Here is a 20,714-nt window from a genome sequence, read left to right on the forward strand (position 1 = left end):
AGGTAGGCTCATTAAATTATTGTCAAGGTTCATATTAAAAAGTGAACTTTTAAAAAAAGATAGAAATATTAAAATGGTTATACTTGTTGCAGTATGTGAAAGGAAAAGAAAACCCCTGGAATTAAAACCAGGATTAAAAAGTCACTAGGGTTCATATACTGAAAAAAATCTTTGTGAGAAATGTTCCTTAAGGTAAAAACCGGTGGGCTAAGAAAGCTGATATTGAGGAAAGCCAAGCTGACAATTGCCCATCCTACCCATGCTGGGTTGAGGAGATGGCGAGGAGCCTGCCTACGCTTACTGCCATATATAGCAAACTTCCTTTACACACATCTCCTGCTTTCTGATGCTGGTCTTCCTTAGGAAAGGAGTGCTAGAATTTGGAAAGGGAGTGATGATGTCTGGGACCATAGTTATGATACCTGATTTGGACTTGGCCATCCCCTGAAAGCCCATAAAATACCTTGCAGTTTTACAAATTTGGGGCATTTTGTCAAGTTGATATGCAGCTTCCTGTCATCTACTCATTTGCTGTCCCAGATACTTGTGACCACTTTGTGCCTCCTGTTCTTTATCCCCTGAAAAATCCCCTCAGTTTCCCACCTTACTAGCTCATGATTCCAGCTGTTCTGGAAGACTCTCATTAGGTCTGATTCCCATGTAGATGTGCCTTAAGAAGACCTAGGCATCTGTTTAGTTTTGCTATATTAGACCATTTAATTCCTGGCAAGAGGTACACCACAGCAATGTTTTAGCTTTGTTATGGGTACACTACACAAAGGATACTATTAAAGAGTCTTTCATTTTAATCCTTTATCATAGTTTAACAGTTATTTAATATTAACGAACTCAACAGAAGATTATACCATCCATTACTGCTACCTAGATAATGAAAGGAGAGCAATTACATGAGTGCATAAAAATATCTTACCCAGAGATAAGCAGGTCACAAGCAAGGAGCCCCTTTTAAGAAGTGGCTCCTGATCAATTCAGCTTCCCATATTTATAGGTTTTAAAAATAATCTTCTAACAATAACTGGCTGTACCATTTGATAAGGGTGCACATTCTTGGCTGACTAAATTATAACTTCAAACACTATGCAAAATTATCTGTACTTTAGTATCTTCTTAAAATGTATAAAAAACTGTTCATTCTTGCTATTTTGGTCATAACCAAGTCTGTTTTAAAATAGTGATTGCAAGTTTCTCATACATATCTGTTGACCCCCAAGTTGGACATTCTCAGACCTGTGCTCCCAGGCCTCAACACATATATAATATCTATGTGTTATATGGTTCCTAATCTACAAGAGACTGTGTTACTGTGTTACTTCTTTATTTCTTGCCCTTCTTCAAGGCTATTCTATTCTGATTCTCTAAACTCCCTTTTTGGCATGTTTAGATAAGAGGCTAGACCAGCTCTTTCTGATATGCAGAAACATCCTCCATGATTTTTTTGGTCAAATTCAGCAGTTTTTCCTCTTATGTATCTGACCATATTCATGACACAGTGTTCTATTGATGCGGAGGAGAGGAGTGGATTGATGTGTTGCTGGTATGACTGTTTTTCAGGCAGCGTATATTCTAGAAGCCAAATCTTTGGCTATACAGGCTGTCATTGGTCGTGAACTCTAAATAATTATCTTCTGGATTGCCTCCCTATCTCACAAGTCACATATCAGGTCTTTTAGTTGTTTGATCTTCTCCCTCCAAGAGTAAATATACATGGAGCTGCTTTATACTGAATCAAACCAGTGATCCATCAAAGTCAGTACCGTCTACTCTTGACCAGCAACTAGGGTTGCCTGCTCTGCACTGGGAAATATCTGGAGATTTTGTGGATGGAGCTTGAGGAGGGTGGGGTTTGGAGAAGGGAGGGGAGGGACTTCAATGGATTATAATGCCATAAAGTCTACCTTCCAAAGCGGCCATTTTCTCCAGGTGAACTGATCTGTCACCTGGAGAGCAGCTATAATCCTAGGAGATCTCCAGCCATCATCTGGAGGTTGGTAACCCTACCAGAGACAACTGTCTAGGGTCTCAGACAGAGGTCTTTCTCATCACCTACTCATTCTTTTAAAATGCTGGGATCTTCTGCATGCAGATGCTCTGCCACAAACTGATATGGGAGGCCCTGGTTAGAGTGATAATGATAGTGGATAAGGTACTGAAGGCTGTTGCAGGCTCAAGGAAGCCTCATGTCTAGACCAGCTGGACTCCGACAAGTGCATTCTGTCTATAAAAATGAAGACAGCCATTTTGTTGCAACATTTTGATGTCTCTGCAGAATTCTCTCTCCATCCTGAACTGACCCATAGAGAGAAGGCTACTTCAGTGCATTCCTGTTAAACTGGATCCTAGTGATACCAGGAAGTGCCAACTATAATCCACATAGAGGGAAAGGCAGAACACCCTGATGTCATTGCTGAGCAACTACAGGTTCCCTCCCCCCCTTTGCTGTCTGTCATACATAGTTTTTATTTGCAGCCTTTGTCTTTTCTGGGATGCACATCCTTGTAAAAAAAACATGCCACCTTAAATTACTCTAAATTATAGACACACTTTCAGATAATGGCTTTTTATGTTTCTTCAACTTTTGAATGTCTTTTTTCCCTTGTCTGAGCTGTCATTGTTCTTGGAGTATCAATTCTGGAATGTTAAGATTTCAAGAACTCTGACAACTGCTAGTTAAGTTAAAGTTGATGGTATCTTGCATCTTTCCCATTATAGGTGATCAACAAGTACGGTGATTTATACGGAGCAGAACGCATCGCAGAACTCTTAGGTCTGGACAAAAATGCCCTTGACTTCAGTCCAGTGGAACATACTGAACTAGAGGAGGCATCTCTTCTTTCATGGTATAGGTTGTCCTTTAATGTGTAACCACAACTTATGTTGCTTTCCCAGCTCTATCACCAGTGACATATAGTTAAACTACTCCAAAAACGTTAATTTTAAAAACAAAACAACAACAACAAAACAAGCAGCTGATCAAGGTGGATCACTATTTCAGTCATGACGGGAAATCCTCATGGGACAGTTGCTTTTATAGCTATAAAAGAAGAAAGCATACCCAGCTCCAGGTTTTCCGTGCAGTTACAACAGTGCAGCACATTTGAAAACCAGTGTGATCTAGTGGTTAGAGCTCACTGAGAGATCTTAGACTAGCTGTTCTCTTTCAGCCTTACCTACCTCACAGGGCTGTTCTGATTAAAAAATGGATGGTGGAACGGGGACCTTTAATGGTGCCCTCAGAATAAATAATAAGTAATTTGTTCTAACAGAGCTATCAGCAGTATCCTATACTTTGCAAGTAGGAACAATCCTCCTGGATGCTTGTCAGTAGCAATGCCATTATCAGAAACAAGTTACTAACAGACCGTATGTGTTTATAGTTGGCTCTCTGATGGTCAAAGGGCCTTTAGGATTTATTTATTTATTTTATTGGATTTATATCCCACCCTCCCCGCGGATGGGCTCAGTGCGGCTCACAATTAACGGCACCATGTGCCAAGATAAAACAATTAAAAACAAGATGCAGAGGTGAGTCATTCCCAGTCACACTCCTATCATGCCCCCTTAGGAAAATTTCGAGTACTGCCACCAGATTGTTTGTCTGCTAAGCAATACTGAACTATGTTGTGATGTTCCGGGTCAGTTCACCAGAGCAACATCATTTCATAATGTTGAACTGCCAAGTACTATTGCTTCCTTTTCTAAAAATGCTTCTGTGTATAATAGTGGACCTTTTAAAAAAATATAAGGACCTACAGTGATTTGGCATAAGCCACTAGTTTGAGGAAGGTGTAAAGCAGTACACAGCATGCACAACATTGCTCAAACATGCAGTGCTAACATTTGATGAAATTTATCCCAAGAGCTGTAACATTTACTTCTCCATTTCTTAACAATATAGCCAACACACCTCCACAAATGTCTTAAAATATCTTTAGTGTTGGAGAAAAAATAGCCAGCACAAAATGTGACAAAATATGTTTACATTTGAATTAAATGACAAGTACTGATATTAATGTTGAATTGTTTTTATTAGGTTAGGTTCTATTGATGCCAAGTACCATATCTGGAAGCTCGGTGTAGTCTTTACTGATAATGTAAGTATATAGTATTTCTCTACAGAAAGAACTCAGCATTCTTATTCTTTTGGCTGGGCCACACAGGGCCTGGTGTGAATAGAGAACGAGTCTTCTGCCCCTACATCCTCTCTTATCAGATGTGCAATTTTTAGTGTGAACTGGGGCCAGTGTCCATAGATTCCTGAATAAGGTGGGCTGCCCATAGATCCCTGTTGCAAGCAGCCCCCCTACATTAAACACTAAAAGTTAGATAACCCTTTGAGAGTGAAAAGAGATATGTATGAACCTGAAACTAGACTGTAGTGCATATAACAGGTGTAAAAGGGTACAATCGAACGATTATTCTGGAGGAAGACTTCCATATACAGCAGGCTGACTCTTATGAAGCACAACACAAGTGGTGTTGCACTTAAAAATCTACTTATGATTCAGCATGTGGAGGAAGGGGAGAGGTGTACTGTGGGAACGGCATTCAACAGGTGGCCCATGCACTCAGATAAGCAGAAAGATATTTACTTGTATGTGTAGTGTTATCAGTCTGCATAATTCTTACTGCATTTTATAGCCAGAAATAGTCCCTGTTTCCAGTGAATTTAGAATGTCTATTCACTAGGTTTTTTAATGGTGTATAAAGTGCGGGTATCCTTTCAAACTTGTCAGTATTTCCATAATTATTATCTCCTGTGAACCAGTTTGGTGTAGTGGTTAAGTGCGCAGACTCTAATCTGGGAGAACCGGGTTTGATTCCCCACTCCTCCACTTGCACCTGGCTGGATGTCCTTGGGCAAGCCATAGTTCTGGCACAGCTGTTCTTGAAAAAGATCAGTTTCTGTCAAGAGCTCTCTGAGCCCCGCCTACCTCACAGGGTGTCTGTTGTGGGAAGGGGAAGGGAAAGGAGTTTGTAAGCCGCTCTGAGACACCTTTGGGTAGTGAAGGGTGGGGTATAAATCCAATCTCTTCTTCTTCTGTGTGGAATCAGATCCAGTAATGCGTTCTGTGATGTGGATTCACCTACTTGTGATCATCCAGCTCACTTCATTGTAATATTTTCATCCATGTATGCCCTGACCTGGATAGTTCAGGCTAGCCTGATCTTGTTAGATCCCAGAAATTAAGCAGGGTCAGCCTGGCTAGTACTTGGATTGGGTGACATGGAAGCACTCAATGGCAAACCACCTCTAAATGTCTTTTGCCGTGAAAACCCTATGAGATCGCCAGAAGTCAGCTGTGACTTGATGGCACTTTCCACCACCACCATGATGTTTTGTGCTGCCCAATTTCTTAGAAAATACAAAAAAAAACACCCACCCTCCTTTTCAGAACATGTGCTAAGTACTGTAATGTTCAAAATAAACTTGTTTTGTAATTTAGGATGTGTTTAGCAGCCCCCCAAAAAACTATATTGAGAATTCAATCCATTATATATCTATTTAAATCAAACAGTTTCAATATGTCACCATTAGGTGTACATTTTAGGCAAAGAACAGGCCAGGCCCTGTGTAAGTTTTCAGTGAGCCACAAACACTGTCATACAGAGATGAGCAAAGCATGTCAAATCCCAGATGGTCAGGGGAGGGGTGGAGTGGGGAAATCAGCATGCAAACGTCACACCAAGCTAACTGTCCCAATAACCTGACAACTGTAAATGCAGTTGGGACCAGTGGAGAATTTTTGTGTGGTCTGACTCCCACGGGTACCTGGCCCTCATGAACTCTCTGCTTCTGAGGGACCCTGGAAAGAAGGGACAACAAGGAGCATACTTTTGTCACTTTGCCAAGCCCAGGTGCCTGCTGTGGGGGAAAGTGATCTGTCTGAGAGTGGGGAGAATTTGTAGTCTTCTAAGTGTTTTAGGTAGGAAAAAACTGTACTGTTCCTTTGCTTTTTGTATTCTGTAGTTTCACCACTTAGTTTCCCCCAATTAGTTTGTGTGTTCACAGAATAAAACCATTTTACAAATTTGTTATTTGATTTCTGAGTAACTTCCCCCACGTGTTGGCTGCTTAAGTTCACACTGCCTTTTGAGGGAGAAAAGGGGAGGTGGGATCCCTTCCTTATCTCACATATTCATGCATCCTGTGTTCAAGAATAGAATTATTGGCTAGCCTAAAGCAGCCTCTTAATAGACTCAAAATCTCTAGGTGGTGGCAGAATCTACAAAACGGAAATTTGGGATTTAGGAGGCTAAACTGCCAGCACAAAGTCTGATGTGTTGGCATGTACACAAGAGATGCAGAAATATAGCAAACTATAACATGCTCGAACCCCCAGACCTATAATATGATTACTAATTAGTGGGAGGGTATGATGCAAAGAAGTCTCAATGTGTAATGTACTCTGTGTAATGTACTCTGTGTGTGTGTGTGTTTGTAACGACTCTGCAAAATTACAAAAAAGAGAAAGCTTTGACTGCGATGTAACTCCCATTTGTTCATTTGGCATGGAATACCTAATAGCACTCTCCCCCCCCCCTCTGATGTAACATTTTCTTCAGTCCTTCTTGTACTTAGCTTGGTACACAACTATGTCCATCCTTGGCCACTACAACAACTTCTTCTTTGCTGCTCACTTGCTCGATATTGCTATGGGATTTAAGACACTGCGTACGATTCTGTCTTCTGTAACTCACAATGGCAAACAGGTGAGTTTCCAGTAACATAATGTGTGTCTGTCAAACTAACCATGACATCATAATCAGAATTAATCCCTTTTAAAGCCTTTTAAAGACAGCTCATTCCTACCTGTTGGGTTCTGTTTGACACATTTTCTCTCTGTTTGGGAATCCATTACTATGGATGCTTGGGTTCTTAGCATTGTTGAACATGGTAACTTCCTGATTTTCATGTTTCATCAGTTCCTTGTTCATCTGTTTCCATGTCAACAACACCTTCTCCTGAGTTGCAACAGAAGGTGCTCTGGCTCCTCAATAAAGGAGCAATTGAGTCTGTTCTACCTGTTGACGCCAATAATGGATTTTATTCTCATTATTTCTTGGTTGACAAAAGGGATGGTGGAAAGCACCCAATCTTAGATTTGGGGGGTCTTAATAAGTTCTTAATGGTCCCTAAGTTTCCTATGACCACACTGCCTGAGGTTCTTACCTTACTCCAAACTAACTGTTGGTTTTCTATTATCAACCTCAAAGATGCATATTTTCATATCACCATACACTCCAGGTCTAGGAAATTCCTCTGCTTTCAGTGTGGCGATGCCCACTTCCAATACACTGCCCTGGTTTCTAAGGTCCTCTAACTCACACACTGATTATCCCAGGCATAAGTTATCCATACCCAGAAACATCATTGATTCTTTATGGTGGTGGTCTTCCTGGGAGAACCTGCTATAGGGCTCCCCATTTGGGATTCTCACCCATAATGTCCAAATTTTTATTGATGCATCTCTTTTGGGCTGGGGGGCGCACTGTAGTGCTTATTCGGATAGTAGCCATTGGTCTGCCATTGAACAGAAGTTGCATATACACCTGTTAGAACTCAGAGCAGTTAAACTTCCTTTGATTTCCTTTGCAGCCTTAGTCACCAGCCAATGAGTAATAATAGCCACAGACAACATGATAGCCAAGTTTTATATTAACAAACCGGGGTGTACCTCTGTTCAGAAGCATTGGACTGTTCAGCACACCGTATTGTTGGAGGCCATCCACATGACTGGGCTTACAAATACTACAGCAGATGATCTCAGCAGAGACATCATGGCCCCACACAAATGGTGTCAGAAGGACAGTTACTTACTTCCTGTATTCCAGCAATGGGGGCAAACTCCAAGTGGACCTGTTTGCCTCTTCTCCCTTTTCTAACATCAAATGCCCCCCGTCGTGTTCTTTGGCTGGAGTGGATGCACATTAGGGGAAGCTTTTCAGCTAAAGTGGCAAGGGACCCTGTTTGATGCCTTCCCTCCCATTCCCTTGTTAGGGAAGGTTCTCCCTCTGCACTCTGATTGCACCCTTCTGGCCAGAATGAGCGTGGTTCCATACCCTGTGGTCCCTGTCCAAAGGTCACCAATGTGGAGGACCTGTTCCACATAGATTCCCCTACACCACCACAATTTCTAGTCCCTACACTTAATGGCGTAGTTGGTTCACAACCACTAGAATGATCTAACAGGGTAGCCCAGATGCTTTTGTCTTCCAGAAGCCCTTCTGCAAGGAAATCTTATGCTGCAAAGTGGTCAAGATTCTCCCTTTGGGCTGCTTCCTGGGGGTTTCCCCCTGAGTCCTGCCCCATTAAACTATATATTTGAATACCTGCTATACTTGAAGGATAGTGGTTTAGCTGTCACTTCAGTTAAAGTTCACTTATCTGCCATCTTGGCTTTTCATGAATCCATAGGTGATACCACTTTTTTTTCTAACCAGGTTTCCAAAAAGTTTCTAAAGGACTTATTTAACTTACTTGTTTAACTCAGTCCCCTACTGGTTCTGCAGTGAAGTCTCTCTCTGGTACTGCAGCCTATTCATCGAACAGCCTTGCTGTTCAAACCTTTTGAGCCCCTTGCCACATGTAATCTGCCTTTCCTGTCCTACAAGTTAGCCTTCCTCTTGGCACTCACCTCTGCATTGTTCCCCACCTTCAACCTGGTTCCATAATGACAAGGTTGTACTCCATCCAAGTATGGAATTCCTCCCCAAGGTTCTCTCTACCTTTCACATTTTCCAGGACGTAGTCCTACTGGTGTTTTTCTCTTTTCCTCTTCTCAGACAGGGAACAAATACTGCACACTTAGATGTACATTTGTTGTTGTTGTTCATTTGCACAGTCGAGACTGACTCTTCGCAACCCCATGGACCACATCACGCCAGGCCCTCCTATCTTCCATCGTGCTCTGGAGTTTGCTTAATTTCATGTTTGTTGCCGCGATAACACTGTCTAACCATCTCATTCTTCACCATCTCCTTTTTCTTTTACCTTCAGTCTTTCTCAGCATCAGGGTCTTCTCCAGTGAGTGCTCCCTTCTCATTTGGTGGCCCAAATATTTGAGCTTCAGCTTCAGTATCTAGCCTTCCAGGGAACAGTTAGGGTTGATTTCTTTTAGGATTGACTGATCTGATCTCCTTGCAGACCGAGGGACTCTCAAGAGTGTTCTCCAGCACCATAATTTGAAAGCATCTATTCTTCAGGCTTGGCCTTCCTTATGGCCCAACTCTCACAGCCATAGATCATTGCTTTTTTAAAAAATTGACCGTACTGCACCCTTTGGGAAAGATGACAACTTGTTAGTATGCTCTCTGTATTTAAATGCAGATACTCTCTATACCTTGTTAAATTCCTACAGAATTTCTTTCATCAGAGCAGCATCCATCCTTTTCCAATCCACTCCTGGCCTTTTCTTTTTCCTGAAACGCAAGTGCATCCTATTGCTGGCCACTAAAAGAGAAACACTTTTTATACTGACTAAAAACTTGAAGTTTGATGCTGCTCCTTCCCTACAAAAAGATCTGTATTCTAATTTCTTTCATCTCTCAGTGTCTGCAAAGAATTTCAGGGTCAATGTGAGAAGAAGTTGCAAGGGAAATGACATTTTCCTTTTCTTCCTTCCTGATGGAGCTGGCTATTGCCAATTCCTCTGTGGTTCCGCTGCCCTCCCACTCTAGTTACTTTTTCTAAGTAATGGCACTTAATTCCATAATTTGTGCATTTCATCAGTTCTCTCTCTTTTTCATACCAATACTTATTTCATCCAAGGTCGTAGATTTCCATAAAAATAAAATGAGCTATTATGTGTAAAGATTAGCACTGATATTTTTTTCAGCTCATCCTAGCACAGACAGGAACATAAAGTTTATTTTTAAACAAAAGCTTGCTCTCAGGGAGAACCTTGCTACTGGAAGAATAGATTGCTCTGCTGTTGCTCACCCCACTCCTTTCTTTAAGAGCCTTCAATTAGTAAACTTGCACAAGAACTGTAACTGACAAGTCCCAGGCAAAAGCATGAAAAATTCTAACCAATGTCAGTTTCTCCTCCAGGTGAGACTAGCAGAAACCTCAAGGAGAGAATGACTGCTGGCCATTTGTGAATCTTTGCTGGGATCAGTTACTCCAGTCCTGTATTTGTAGTGCTTGTCGCATAATTAAGACACTTGGGGAAGGGGCAGAGGTGGCGAGGGATCTTTTAGCTCAGCATCAGTAATGATGCTGCAAGACCATATTCCCAATGTTCATCCAAGTTCCACTAGTTGTGGCAAGAATAGCATTTCCCGGCAACAAATTACTGCAATTGAAATGCTGAAAGGTAATGAGATAATGTCTTAATGTATCCTGAGCAGCAGCTTTACCTGCTAACATTGCACTACAACCAGATTTTGTCTGGAAAAGCACAGCATCTCTAAGCCTCAAAGCACTCTATTCACCCAAGGGCCACTGAATTGAAAAGGGGATTGCTGTGCATGTTTGAGGTTTACCACTGTTAAGGGTATACAGCTTTCTTTGTTTGGATGAAGCCTTTAAAAATGCCAATGCAGTGTTAAGTATGTTTAAGCCTATTCATCGATATATTGGTTGGACTGTGGCCTTTTTTAGAATCCAGTGTCATCAGCTGACTTCACCAGTGGCTGTCCTGTTGTTGGATTAGCAAACAGTTGAGCTGAGCTTATTTCTGTGTATTGAATAGAGTGTACTTTGCACTCGTTTAGTCATTTTCTTCATGCAGTTTCTATCTGCCAAATGATGGGATAGAGCCAATTTGATAAGTCTATCAAATAACAGTGTTTTCTACTTCCTGAGCCTAGTGTGTACTTTTCACCCCCAACGTTAGGCATTACTCAGTAATGTTGAAAAGCACATTTCAGAGGGCAACCTGCAAGCCAATCTACATGTTACAGCTGCTGCTCAGGGAAACGTGCCCCATGAACTACTCCACATGAATGACTTATTAATTGATAAGAACCAGTTCGTGGAACAATTTAAAGCCTGTTGACTGGCACACTATACCAGTGTTGTTTTAAGCATCAAAGAGAACCCCATGTACTGGAAACCTTGTTTGGAATATTATAAATGGTATGCCATTCAAAATATATTAAGATAGTATCACTAGTTGAGGAAATTATGATGTTTCAGATTTATTGTGTAGGGATTCTAGGTAATTAATAAAAGAGATTTCAATCCTTAATTGCATTTTCATTCTCTGTGGTGTTTTATTTTGGCTGTGTGTAGCTTGTGTTGACTGTTGGACTCCTGGCAGTAGTGGTATACCTTTACACAGTGGTAGCATTCAACTTCTTCCGCAAATTCTATAACAAGAGTGAAGATGAAGATGAACCAGACATGAAGTGTGATGACATGATGACTGTAAGTTAGAGGATATTACTTTAAAAATTTAAACCAGAAATATCACCATGGACTCAATTATCTAGAACCTGTAAAATACAAATGTTGTATAGACAAAAGTTTTAAACCACACACATATTGGCTTGGATGTAAACCACTGCAGATGGAACAAATGTTGTGAAAGGGATCATTGGTGACCCCTCTTTGCCTCTCTTGTGTCCTCCAAAAAGCTACTTATGAGGATCGGGGATCCTTCAGGGGAATAGCTTCAGCTAAAGTACAGAGGGTTGCAATGGGAATTGGTGGATATTATTCCCCTCTTTCACAAGGAAAGCAACAACTCACACAAGGGAGGTATTTCTTCCTGTGCCCTCTGACCCCTGATCTCTCCCTAGCAAAGATATCCCTGAGTTATGATGCCTCAGGGGCAATGTTCCCTCTACGCTGAGTTAGTGTGAGCTAGCTCACAGCTTTTTAGCCTCCGGCTCACACATTTTTGCCTTAGCTCAGGAAGGGATGGCTCCAGAGCAGACTAAGTTATACAGTAGCCAAATTGCTTGCTCATGACTTTCATGCCAGTAGCTCACAAAGTAGAATTTTTGCTCACAGGACTCCACAGCTTAGAGGGAGCATTGCTCGGGGGGGCAGTGTGGACTCTGTAGTGGGGCTGTATAGTATTTGTACTTGATATTACTTTTCTTAAAACCTCTCATTAAAAAATCCTACTGGTGGGAGAAGGCCACAAACAATTGATATTTGGAATTCCCGAGAGAGAGTGCTTCAGTCAGCCTGCAAGTTTAAGAAACTTTTAAATAACCTAGTAAAATTGGCTTTCACAAATGAGTGTTATTATGTGAAATGAAAACTGATGAAAAAGTTTGCCAGTTCTGTTTGTAATTTCCAGTGCTGTCAAGTCAAAGTAGAATATTTTAAGTGCATTTGCAAGATGTCTCTTGAGCCAAATCCTGATAAACTTTCCTGATAAGGCTGCGAATCAAATAATCTGGAAACACTCTTCTCTTAGTTTAGTGAAAGCACCTTTGCAGCTTGAGACTTGTGTGTGGCTGATGTAATACAGAAGGAAAATCCTGAATATCTGTGGCTAGTTTCATTTCTGTCAGTCTTCTTAATATCAAGTGTCCAGCTTCTACATCCTGTGCTAATTAATTTATTATAATTTAACCAAACCAGAATGTCATGGATTTTATTTGAAGGAATTGTACTACACCAACAATGTAAGTCAGGCAATCTGTTCATTATACTCATCTAGAAACAAGAGATGTGCACATTAAACACATTGCTTGCAGTCTATAGTTTAGCCACATCTTGCCAACCAAACTGCATCTACAGACAAGCTGGCATAGTTACAATTGATTCGTTTCTCAAAATATAGGCATCTGCAATACAGTGCATTAATATATCGCTCCTATGGTAACACTAGAGGTAGGCACACGGATTCATAAAGCGGCCTCACACTGAATCAGACCGTTGGTCCGCCAAGGTCAGTACTGTCTACTCAGATTGATAATGGCTCTCCAGGGTCTCATCTAGAGCTCATTTCCACTACCTGCTATCTGATCTTTTAACTGGAGATGCCAGGGATTGAACTTGGACCTTTTTATCTTAACAACTACTAGTTATGAATTTCCTCCTCTCCTATAACACAGACCGTAGGATAATCGTCATATTCTTGCATCTCCTTGACTGTCCACCATAGAAGCTCCTCACAGGTCTTCAGAGAAGACAGTCACTTTGAGTCCACTATGATGCCCCAAATACTTTGTCACTGAATACCCTCCTTATTTATGTATTGCAGTATTGCTATGCTGCCTTCCCCATCATGGCAGCAACTCAAGGTGGTTTACAAAAAACCCTCATGCACAGGAAACAGATATAATCAAAGACACAAAAGGGGAAAAACCAAATATACACCTTTCAAAAAACTACCTTCCTTGTGAAATTAAATGCAGAATGGCTGCTTACAGAGAACAGTGTCACATTCCACATGGAAGGTGAACAGAATGGGAGCCCACTGTACCTTCTTGAGGATGGTCCATAACTCGGAAGCCACCCTTGAAAAAGAGCAGGAATGGACTGGAATGAATGGCTAGCTCAAAGGAGCTTACAGATCACTGAGATAGCCTTATTTTCTCTCAGTTCCATCTGATCAGTGCAAAGTAACAGCTGATATAGCCAATGTATCAATTACCTTCACAACCCCCTTAGCCCCATTTATCAACCACCAGGTCAGAGTTGCCAGTTATCCATGTTTCTGCGCGGGAAACATATAGAGCATATGCAACACAAGTTTTAACAGTTGATGGGGAATAAAATCCATCCCTATTATACTACTTGTTCTCCTCTGAAGCCTCCAATAAAAAATTAGCTTGTCATTATTGTATTTTGTCTAGTATATTGCACTTTCTTGTCAAAAGAAACTAAAGTGATTCTATCGGTTGGATATGGCCAATCATGTCTGCTAATGGACTGTGCCTGCCCTTAGCAGAATGGACCGTCTCTGGGATTTGGATTCAGTATTGTAAGAATTGATTTAAATTGTATTTAAAAGAATTTATGCCAAACTTTTTTAAAAAACTGAGCGGAATTAAATTTTGAAATTTTCCTATTGTTCAAACAAATGGGGTTTTTTTTGGTGTTTTTTGGGGGGATTAGAGATTTATTTATTTATTTATTGGGATTTTTATTCCGCCCTCCCCTGCAAGTGGGCTCAGGGCGGGTTACAGCAGATTAACAAAACAAAATAGAAACATTTCCACATACGATACCACAATGCACAATAGAGGTGGGTTAGAGCAGGTGAGGCCGATATAATGGTGGGATTGTAATAGGTCCTGCAGGGCCCTGGTCTCACTTGGGAGTGTGTTCCCCCAGGCTGGGGCCAGAGTTGAAACGGCTCCTGCTGAGGCTAAACGGATAATAAAGATCTGCTGTTTTATAACTTGACTTGCTTTTAAAAAGTATTTGCATGCAGGGAATGGCTTTTGGAGTAATTTCTAAAGATGCAGGTATCATTTTTATTAATACCGTGTTCATGGCACTTGCTCACAACATTCTTATGGGTTGCATGGATGTGTTTAGCTCAAGTTTCTTTGACCAAATTAAGGAGAAGAGAGAAAAACATATATCATGTATGTGTAACTCTCCATGGTCCTAATTCCAAAAACTATCCCAAAACAACATGTGAAGTGGTTTTTAGGCCACTAGAATGTTTTCTTGCAGTAACTCAAATACAATGAATGGGAACTGCATGAAAACAATGGTATTGCTTTGACTTCAGCATTTATGTAACATGGTCTTAGGCTTTGTTGAATAACTTCCATTGTGTAGAATGCAACGTAAGATGCAATGGTAGCAAAAAAGTACTTTTTACTCTCTTACTTTAAAGCAGTTGATTTTGTTTTAATTTAGTACTTTCTTCTTCCTAGTGCTACTTGTTCCACATGTATGTGGGCGTAAGAGCAGGTGGTGGTATTGGAGATGAAATTGAAGACCCTGCGGGAGACCCTTACGAAATGTATCGAATTGTGTTTGATATCACATTTTTCTTCTTTGTCATTGTCATCTTGCTGGCCATCATTCAAGGTATATTGACTTAACAGTTAAGATAATATGGATTTTACTCCTCTTTCCTAGTAATCAATGGCATAAAACTAAGCAACATTAAGGAATAAGATTAAAACTGTGGTCTTCTTGAGACCCTTAAATGGGTTGATTCCCCACCAGCTGGGTCATGAGCCTCTTGGGAGCCAACATTTTTTGTTACTTGTTCGACGAACCTCCTGCTAGTGTGCATGCAGACAGCAAAGGCACCATGTCTTCTGCCTGTTTTTCATATACATGCAGAAGGGGTAGCAGGGTAGTGAGGTCACTCAGCAATGAAAGTAAGCACAAGCAGCTGCACAAACTCCTCCTTCACCTGTGAAAGAAAAAAAACAACCTTCTCTCTCTTCCTGCAACTCATCCTAGCCTGCCAACCCACGCTAGTAATCCCATGCTTTATGCACATGCTTGCAGTTTGGAGCCCCCTCCCCAATAAAAGCTTCCATGTGCCTTTTTGCTCTCTCCCGTACCATTTAGCATGCCCACCACCCACCCTGCCATTTTATTCTGGAAAGAGCTGATGTTTTGCTGGTAAGGGACAGCTCCAAACAAAAGAGGATGATCAGTGGGATGGGGTGTGACTGGGTCAGGATATGCTGTATGAAGAGATGTAGAAAGTAAAAGGAAGGTAAAAGAGAGTGCTTTTGGTGGAAGGTGCTCTGAATCTGTCTGTGCTGGCTTCTTTCTTTCTGCACTACACCTCCTGGTGGTGTCTGTCTTGCAATTTCTGCCTCTTTCTGGGTCTGCTGTCCATGGTCCTGGCCCTGATTTCCGTGGGTTCATAATTCTAACTCATAGCGATTACAATGATAATGATGTCTTATGGTTAAAGGTGGATACCATGTCTGATATGATATTTGATATGATAGTGATTACAATGACAATGATGCCTTATGGTTAAAGGTGGATACCATGTCTGAAAAGATTGAGGATTACTGATTTAGAGAAAAAAGTTTCAAAAGACCATCTTCAGAGTTAAACAAAGAAAAGCTTAAGGCATGCCTGCCTTCATTAGCCAGCATAGTAGTCTTACAATGGAGCTGCAGACAGTGCAAGACTCAAGAAAATGTTAATAAACTGGCCATCCATTTCATATTTACACACTGCAAAGTAAAATTGTAATTTTAAAAGTATTGTTTGTTTTCTCTTCCTGCCTCTCTCAGGTTTATTACAATGGTATAATTACAGGGTTTCAAACAGTTCAATATCACAACATAATATGCTGCATAACATGGTGTCAGCACCCTTAGTGCCGGCCACTGAGGGAAGGAATTGCTGGAATTTGTAGGTGATCCATGCTTTTAAGGGCAGCCTTGAGTATGATGGTGTTGTGGAACAAACAAAAAATGGAAGTGTCTTATATTTGTATTGTATGAGTCTGCCCCACACACCATCGAGTCTAAAGAAGTGGTTGTAGCTTGCTGTTAGCTGAGATACACTTTCCACTTTGGTCCTCACAACCATCCATTTTCCATAATCACCTTCTTTTCTCTTTACACATTCTCACGTCTTTTCTGTTGCCTAACAGGAATCTCCAATTGTAGTTTCCCTTTCTAGAACAGAACACTCCTAAGATACACTGTCCATAAGTATTGTGCCTTTATGGATCAATACCCACCTCATAGCATAGTGCTTTACCTACTCCCAGCATTGCTTTGCTCACAGCTGACAAATTTCCTTCATCACAGTCCCTCCCATGTAAGTCAGGCTTTGTTTCCTTCACTATCCTTCAAGAAATACACTTTTTGAACACATTACTTTAACAATATCTGGGCGGTACAAATGGTAGAAGTGTAATTGAGTTTCATCTTTGTCTTCTGTGCAGTCCCACATTGGTGAGACTGTGCATGTGCAGGTGTACAATGGCAAGATATTTTTCTAGCTTAGAACCTTTAGGGGGCATCTGCAAGCCTATTGGAGCTGTTGTATCCATTCTCTCCCAGTGGTCACAGGGTCCAACAGCACACCGTCCCAACTCCCTCTGTTCTTTCTTCTCTGCGAAGGAAAAGGTCATTCTTCTAGCATTGTCATAATTTTCAACAGCTGCAGAGGAAGAAAAATTATTGACTTTCTATACATTTACCTTAAGGTTTGCTTGTGGCAAGCTTTTTTAGTAGCAGCTTGAATTATGAGTGCCTCAAGGGAAACCTTTACCTTTACATGGCATAGAATACTCTATTTTAAAAATGTACCCATTGTGGGTTGAAAATTATGCAAACAAATGAACACAGTCTGTGTGTCACATGCCTGGGTGAGGGCCATAAATTTGCCAACAAGTCACCCAAAAGTTAAAGACAATGTTATGGGAAAAGGTGTTGCAAGCATTGGAACCACCAACATGGGTTCTGCGTGTAGGAAAATCTAAGACACCATCTGTGGCATCCACAAAATCAGCACTGTTGGTTCCAATGCATTGGACACAAAGGAGGATCCACCCAATACCTTTTGCTTCCGAGAAGCATTTTGGAACAGCCTGCTAAGAAGATCAAAAGCAAGGAGAAGCATAAGGAGGAGGCAAGGTCTGATTCAAGATGGCATCATATCAAATTGGTTCTGCTGTTGAAACTGCGGAAGCAAAGAGAACCGATCCCTGAACCAGAAGCTAGAACATCATCTGTTAGGTCAATTTTTCCAGTAATTTCATTATTGAAGTTGAGATAGGGATGGGTCTGTTTCCTCCACCAGATCCAATGCAACTGCAGCAGGAGATGCCGCAGTAGGTTCTGTGGCCATCTAATTTTTCCCAGATGACACTGTGGCCTTATTTTATGTCACCTGCACATTTGCAGAAATGGGGAGACTACAGCAAGTCAGTTCCAAGATCGAAACAGTCCCATACTTACCAACCTCTGATGGTTGTAACCTTGGCTGCTAGTGCTGCACCACCTACTTCTCTATGTGAGCCGAGGTTTGAATCAGATGAGGAATCAAAGGATGAACTTGTTCTTATATCAAAAGAGAGCACTGAATTGGCGTCAGACCAATCTCCAGATGAAAAAGTTGGGAAGTTGCTATACTCTTCACTGTCAGAAGATCTCAGGCTATATGTGGAACAAATGTTCCGCATGGCGAAATAGTTGGATATTGATGTATCAACTACCTCTCAGAGGCCTAGAGACAAGATTCTGTCACCTCACCAGGAGTAGTGGTGTTTCCTATGATTGAGGGTTTTTTGGAAATGGCGAGTAAATTATGGAAAAAACTGGCATCAGTACCAGTGACATCTCGCTCACACTAACTCAGCTTAGAGGGAACACTGGTTGCGATCTACTGCGTTGTCGTGGGACACACTTTAAAGGGTAGAAGATCTCCTGTTTGAAGGTAGTATGTTATTTTCTGAGAAGACAGATGAAACTCTGACTCAAATCAAGATGAATCACTAAATGGCAAAGTCTTTGGGGATAACATCAACAAGAACAATGGGATATAAGCAGAAAGCCTATGCTAGACAACCATGGCAATCCTATTACAGGGAGCAAAGAGCTTATCCTCAGGGCAGACCTGAGTATCCTCCTTGTAAGAACTTCCAGCAGTAGCATCAGTTTGGAAGGTGGAAATCATTCTCCAGATCTAAACCTACTCAGGGACAAGAAGGAAAAGAGCTGCAATCTCAAAGCAAAGCAGCTTTGTGACAACTGAAGACTGGTTCTGAAAAGTTACAAAGTTTTTTTTAATAGGTTAATAGTTTATATTAGAGGTTAGAGTTTTATAACTTCTGATAAATGGGTTCTTAACATTGTGGAGAATATAGATTGGAGTTCAAGTCAGTACCAACTACACAAAAAGTGTGTGCTGCTGTGAATAATTATTTGCCTTAGTTGGAAGAGGAAGTAGGCTAAGGGAGTTGTGGCGATAGTTGACACTCCTGATTACCCAACTGGGTTTTATTCCTGTTTTTTCCTGGTACAAAAGAAAGATGGGAGGAATAGACCAATACTGGATTTATGGGCTTTGAACAGATTTTTAAAGGTTTCTAAATTTAGGATGATGTCATTAACACCAGTTCTACAGTTGTTGAATACTGGATCATGGTTCACAGTAATGGACATGGAAGATGCATATTTTCATATTTCAATAAAGGAAATGAATAGGAAATATCTCAGATTTAGATATGCTGGGAGAGTGTTTCAGTACACGGTGTTGCCTTTCAGATTAGCAGCAGCACCTTGTGTCTTCAAAATATGCATGGCTCCTATTGTGGCTCATTTACACTTAAAAGGATGTATGATCTATCCATCTTTTAGATGATTGGTTAATTATAGCAGCATCAAAGAAGCAAGTGCTAGATGATTTACAATTGATTCTGAACAAATGTGAAAGATTGGGTTTGGTGATAAACTGGAAAAAAATCTAACTTGGATCCAGCTCACTCAGTACAATTTATTGGAGCTATTTTGGATTCCAAGATAGCTAAAGCAGTCTTACCTCCCGATAGATGGGTAGTTATAAGAAATGTGGCTAGATGATTCATGTCGAACTACTTTCAGGGTTGATGGCTTCAACGACAGTGCTTCCCTTGGCCAGGCTAAATTTGAGACCACTACAATTGTTGTTCTTGGGATGTTTTAAACCAATGTTACATTCTCCTCATAAGAAATTTTCCATTTCTAGAAAGTGACAAAGTCACTATCAATATGGACAAAAGATCAGCATCTCCGTGGGGGTGCATCTTTTGGTTTTAATCCCCACGAAGTGGTGGTTACTTCAGATGCTTCCTTGTTGGGGTGGAGTGCATATTGTAGTAACCACTTGATTCAGGGAGTGTGGGGACATTCTGAAAGGAAACACAATATAAATGTTCTTGAGTTAAGAGTCATTAAATATACCCTAATTTCATTCACAGATATCTTACATGGAAAATCGGTGATGATTCAAACAGACAACACATCAGCTATGTACTACCTGAACAAGCAAGGTGGTATAGGTTCCCTATTTATGGCCCTGGAAGCTGCAGCAATTTGGCATTGGGCTATATAAAATGGGGTGGTCCTACAGGCCGTGCATATTGCAGGCAGCCAGAGCATACAGACAGATAACATCAGCAGGATGTTGTCTAGGAATCATGAATGGTCTATACTAAACAGATATTTACACCCTATACTCCAGATATTGGGCTTTTAAACAGATATTTACACCCTATACTCCAGATATTGGGCTTTTTGCAGGTGGATTTGTTTGCAACAAGGAAGAATGCAAAGGACCCATAATTTTGTTTGGTAGCAGGAAGGGATCCACTTTCTCTAGGGCATGCTTTCCAACTTCAATGGAGAGGGGGGTGGTTCTTTTATGCTTTCCTGCCCATTCCTCTTTTAGGGAGAGTTATAGCCAAGGTCATAAGAGTGGGCACAAATGTAATTCTGATTGCTCTATTTTGGCCTTGACAGATGTGGTTTCCCCATATAAAACAGCTGTCCAAGGGGATGTGTATACACATTTGATCTACTGAGCACAGGGCAGATGTGTCATCACAATCTGGCCAATCCACACTTAACATCTTGGGGGATTCTTCCCAGGAATTGGGATGTTCTTTAGAATCGAAAGGAATATTGATACAAGCAAGGAAGCCAGCCACAAGATGCACATGTAACAACAAGTGGGCATACTTTGTGGAATGGGCCAAAGTTAGAGGTGTTTTGCCTGAAAGGGTACCTCTGTCTCTCGTATTACAATACTTAATTGAATTGAAGAAAAGGGGTTTTTCTCATTCATTGAGTATACTTAG

General features: G+C 41.0%; 1 protein-coding gene across 1 annotated transcript in view; it reads left to right on the top strand.

Moving 5' to 3' along the window:
- Window positions 1–20,714, top strand: part of RYR3 (ryanodine receptor 3) — a 366,192-nt gene that overhangs the window by 332,343 nt on the left and 13,135 nt on the right. The window contains exons 84-88 of the mRNA XM_015409322.1: window positions 2,731–2,858; window positions 4,052–4,112; window positions 6,586–6,732; window positions 11,258–11,392; window positions 14,818–14,974. Coding sequence (XP_015264808.1) covers window positions 2,731–2,858; window positions 4,052–4,112; window positions 6,586–6,732; window positions 11,258–11,392; window positions 14,818–14,974 — 628 coding nt within the window. The remainder of the gene's footprint in view (window positions 1–2,730; window positions 2,859–4,051; window positions 4,113–6,585; window positions 6,733–11,257; window positions 11,393–14,817; window positions 14,975–20,714) is intronic.

Source organism: Gekko japonicus, unplaced genomic scaffold (assembly GCF_001447785.1).
Source record: "Gekko japonicus isolate JY-2015 unplaced genomic scaffold, Gekko_japonicus_V1.1 scaffold613, whole genome shotgun sequence".
Lineage (NCBI taxonomy): Eukaryota > Metazoa > Chordata > Lepidosauria > Squamata > Gekkonidae > Gekko > Gekko japonicus.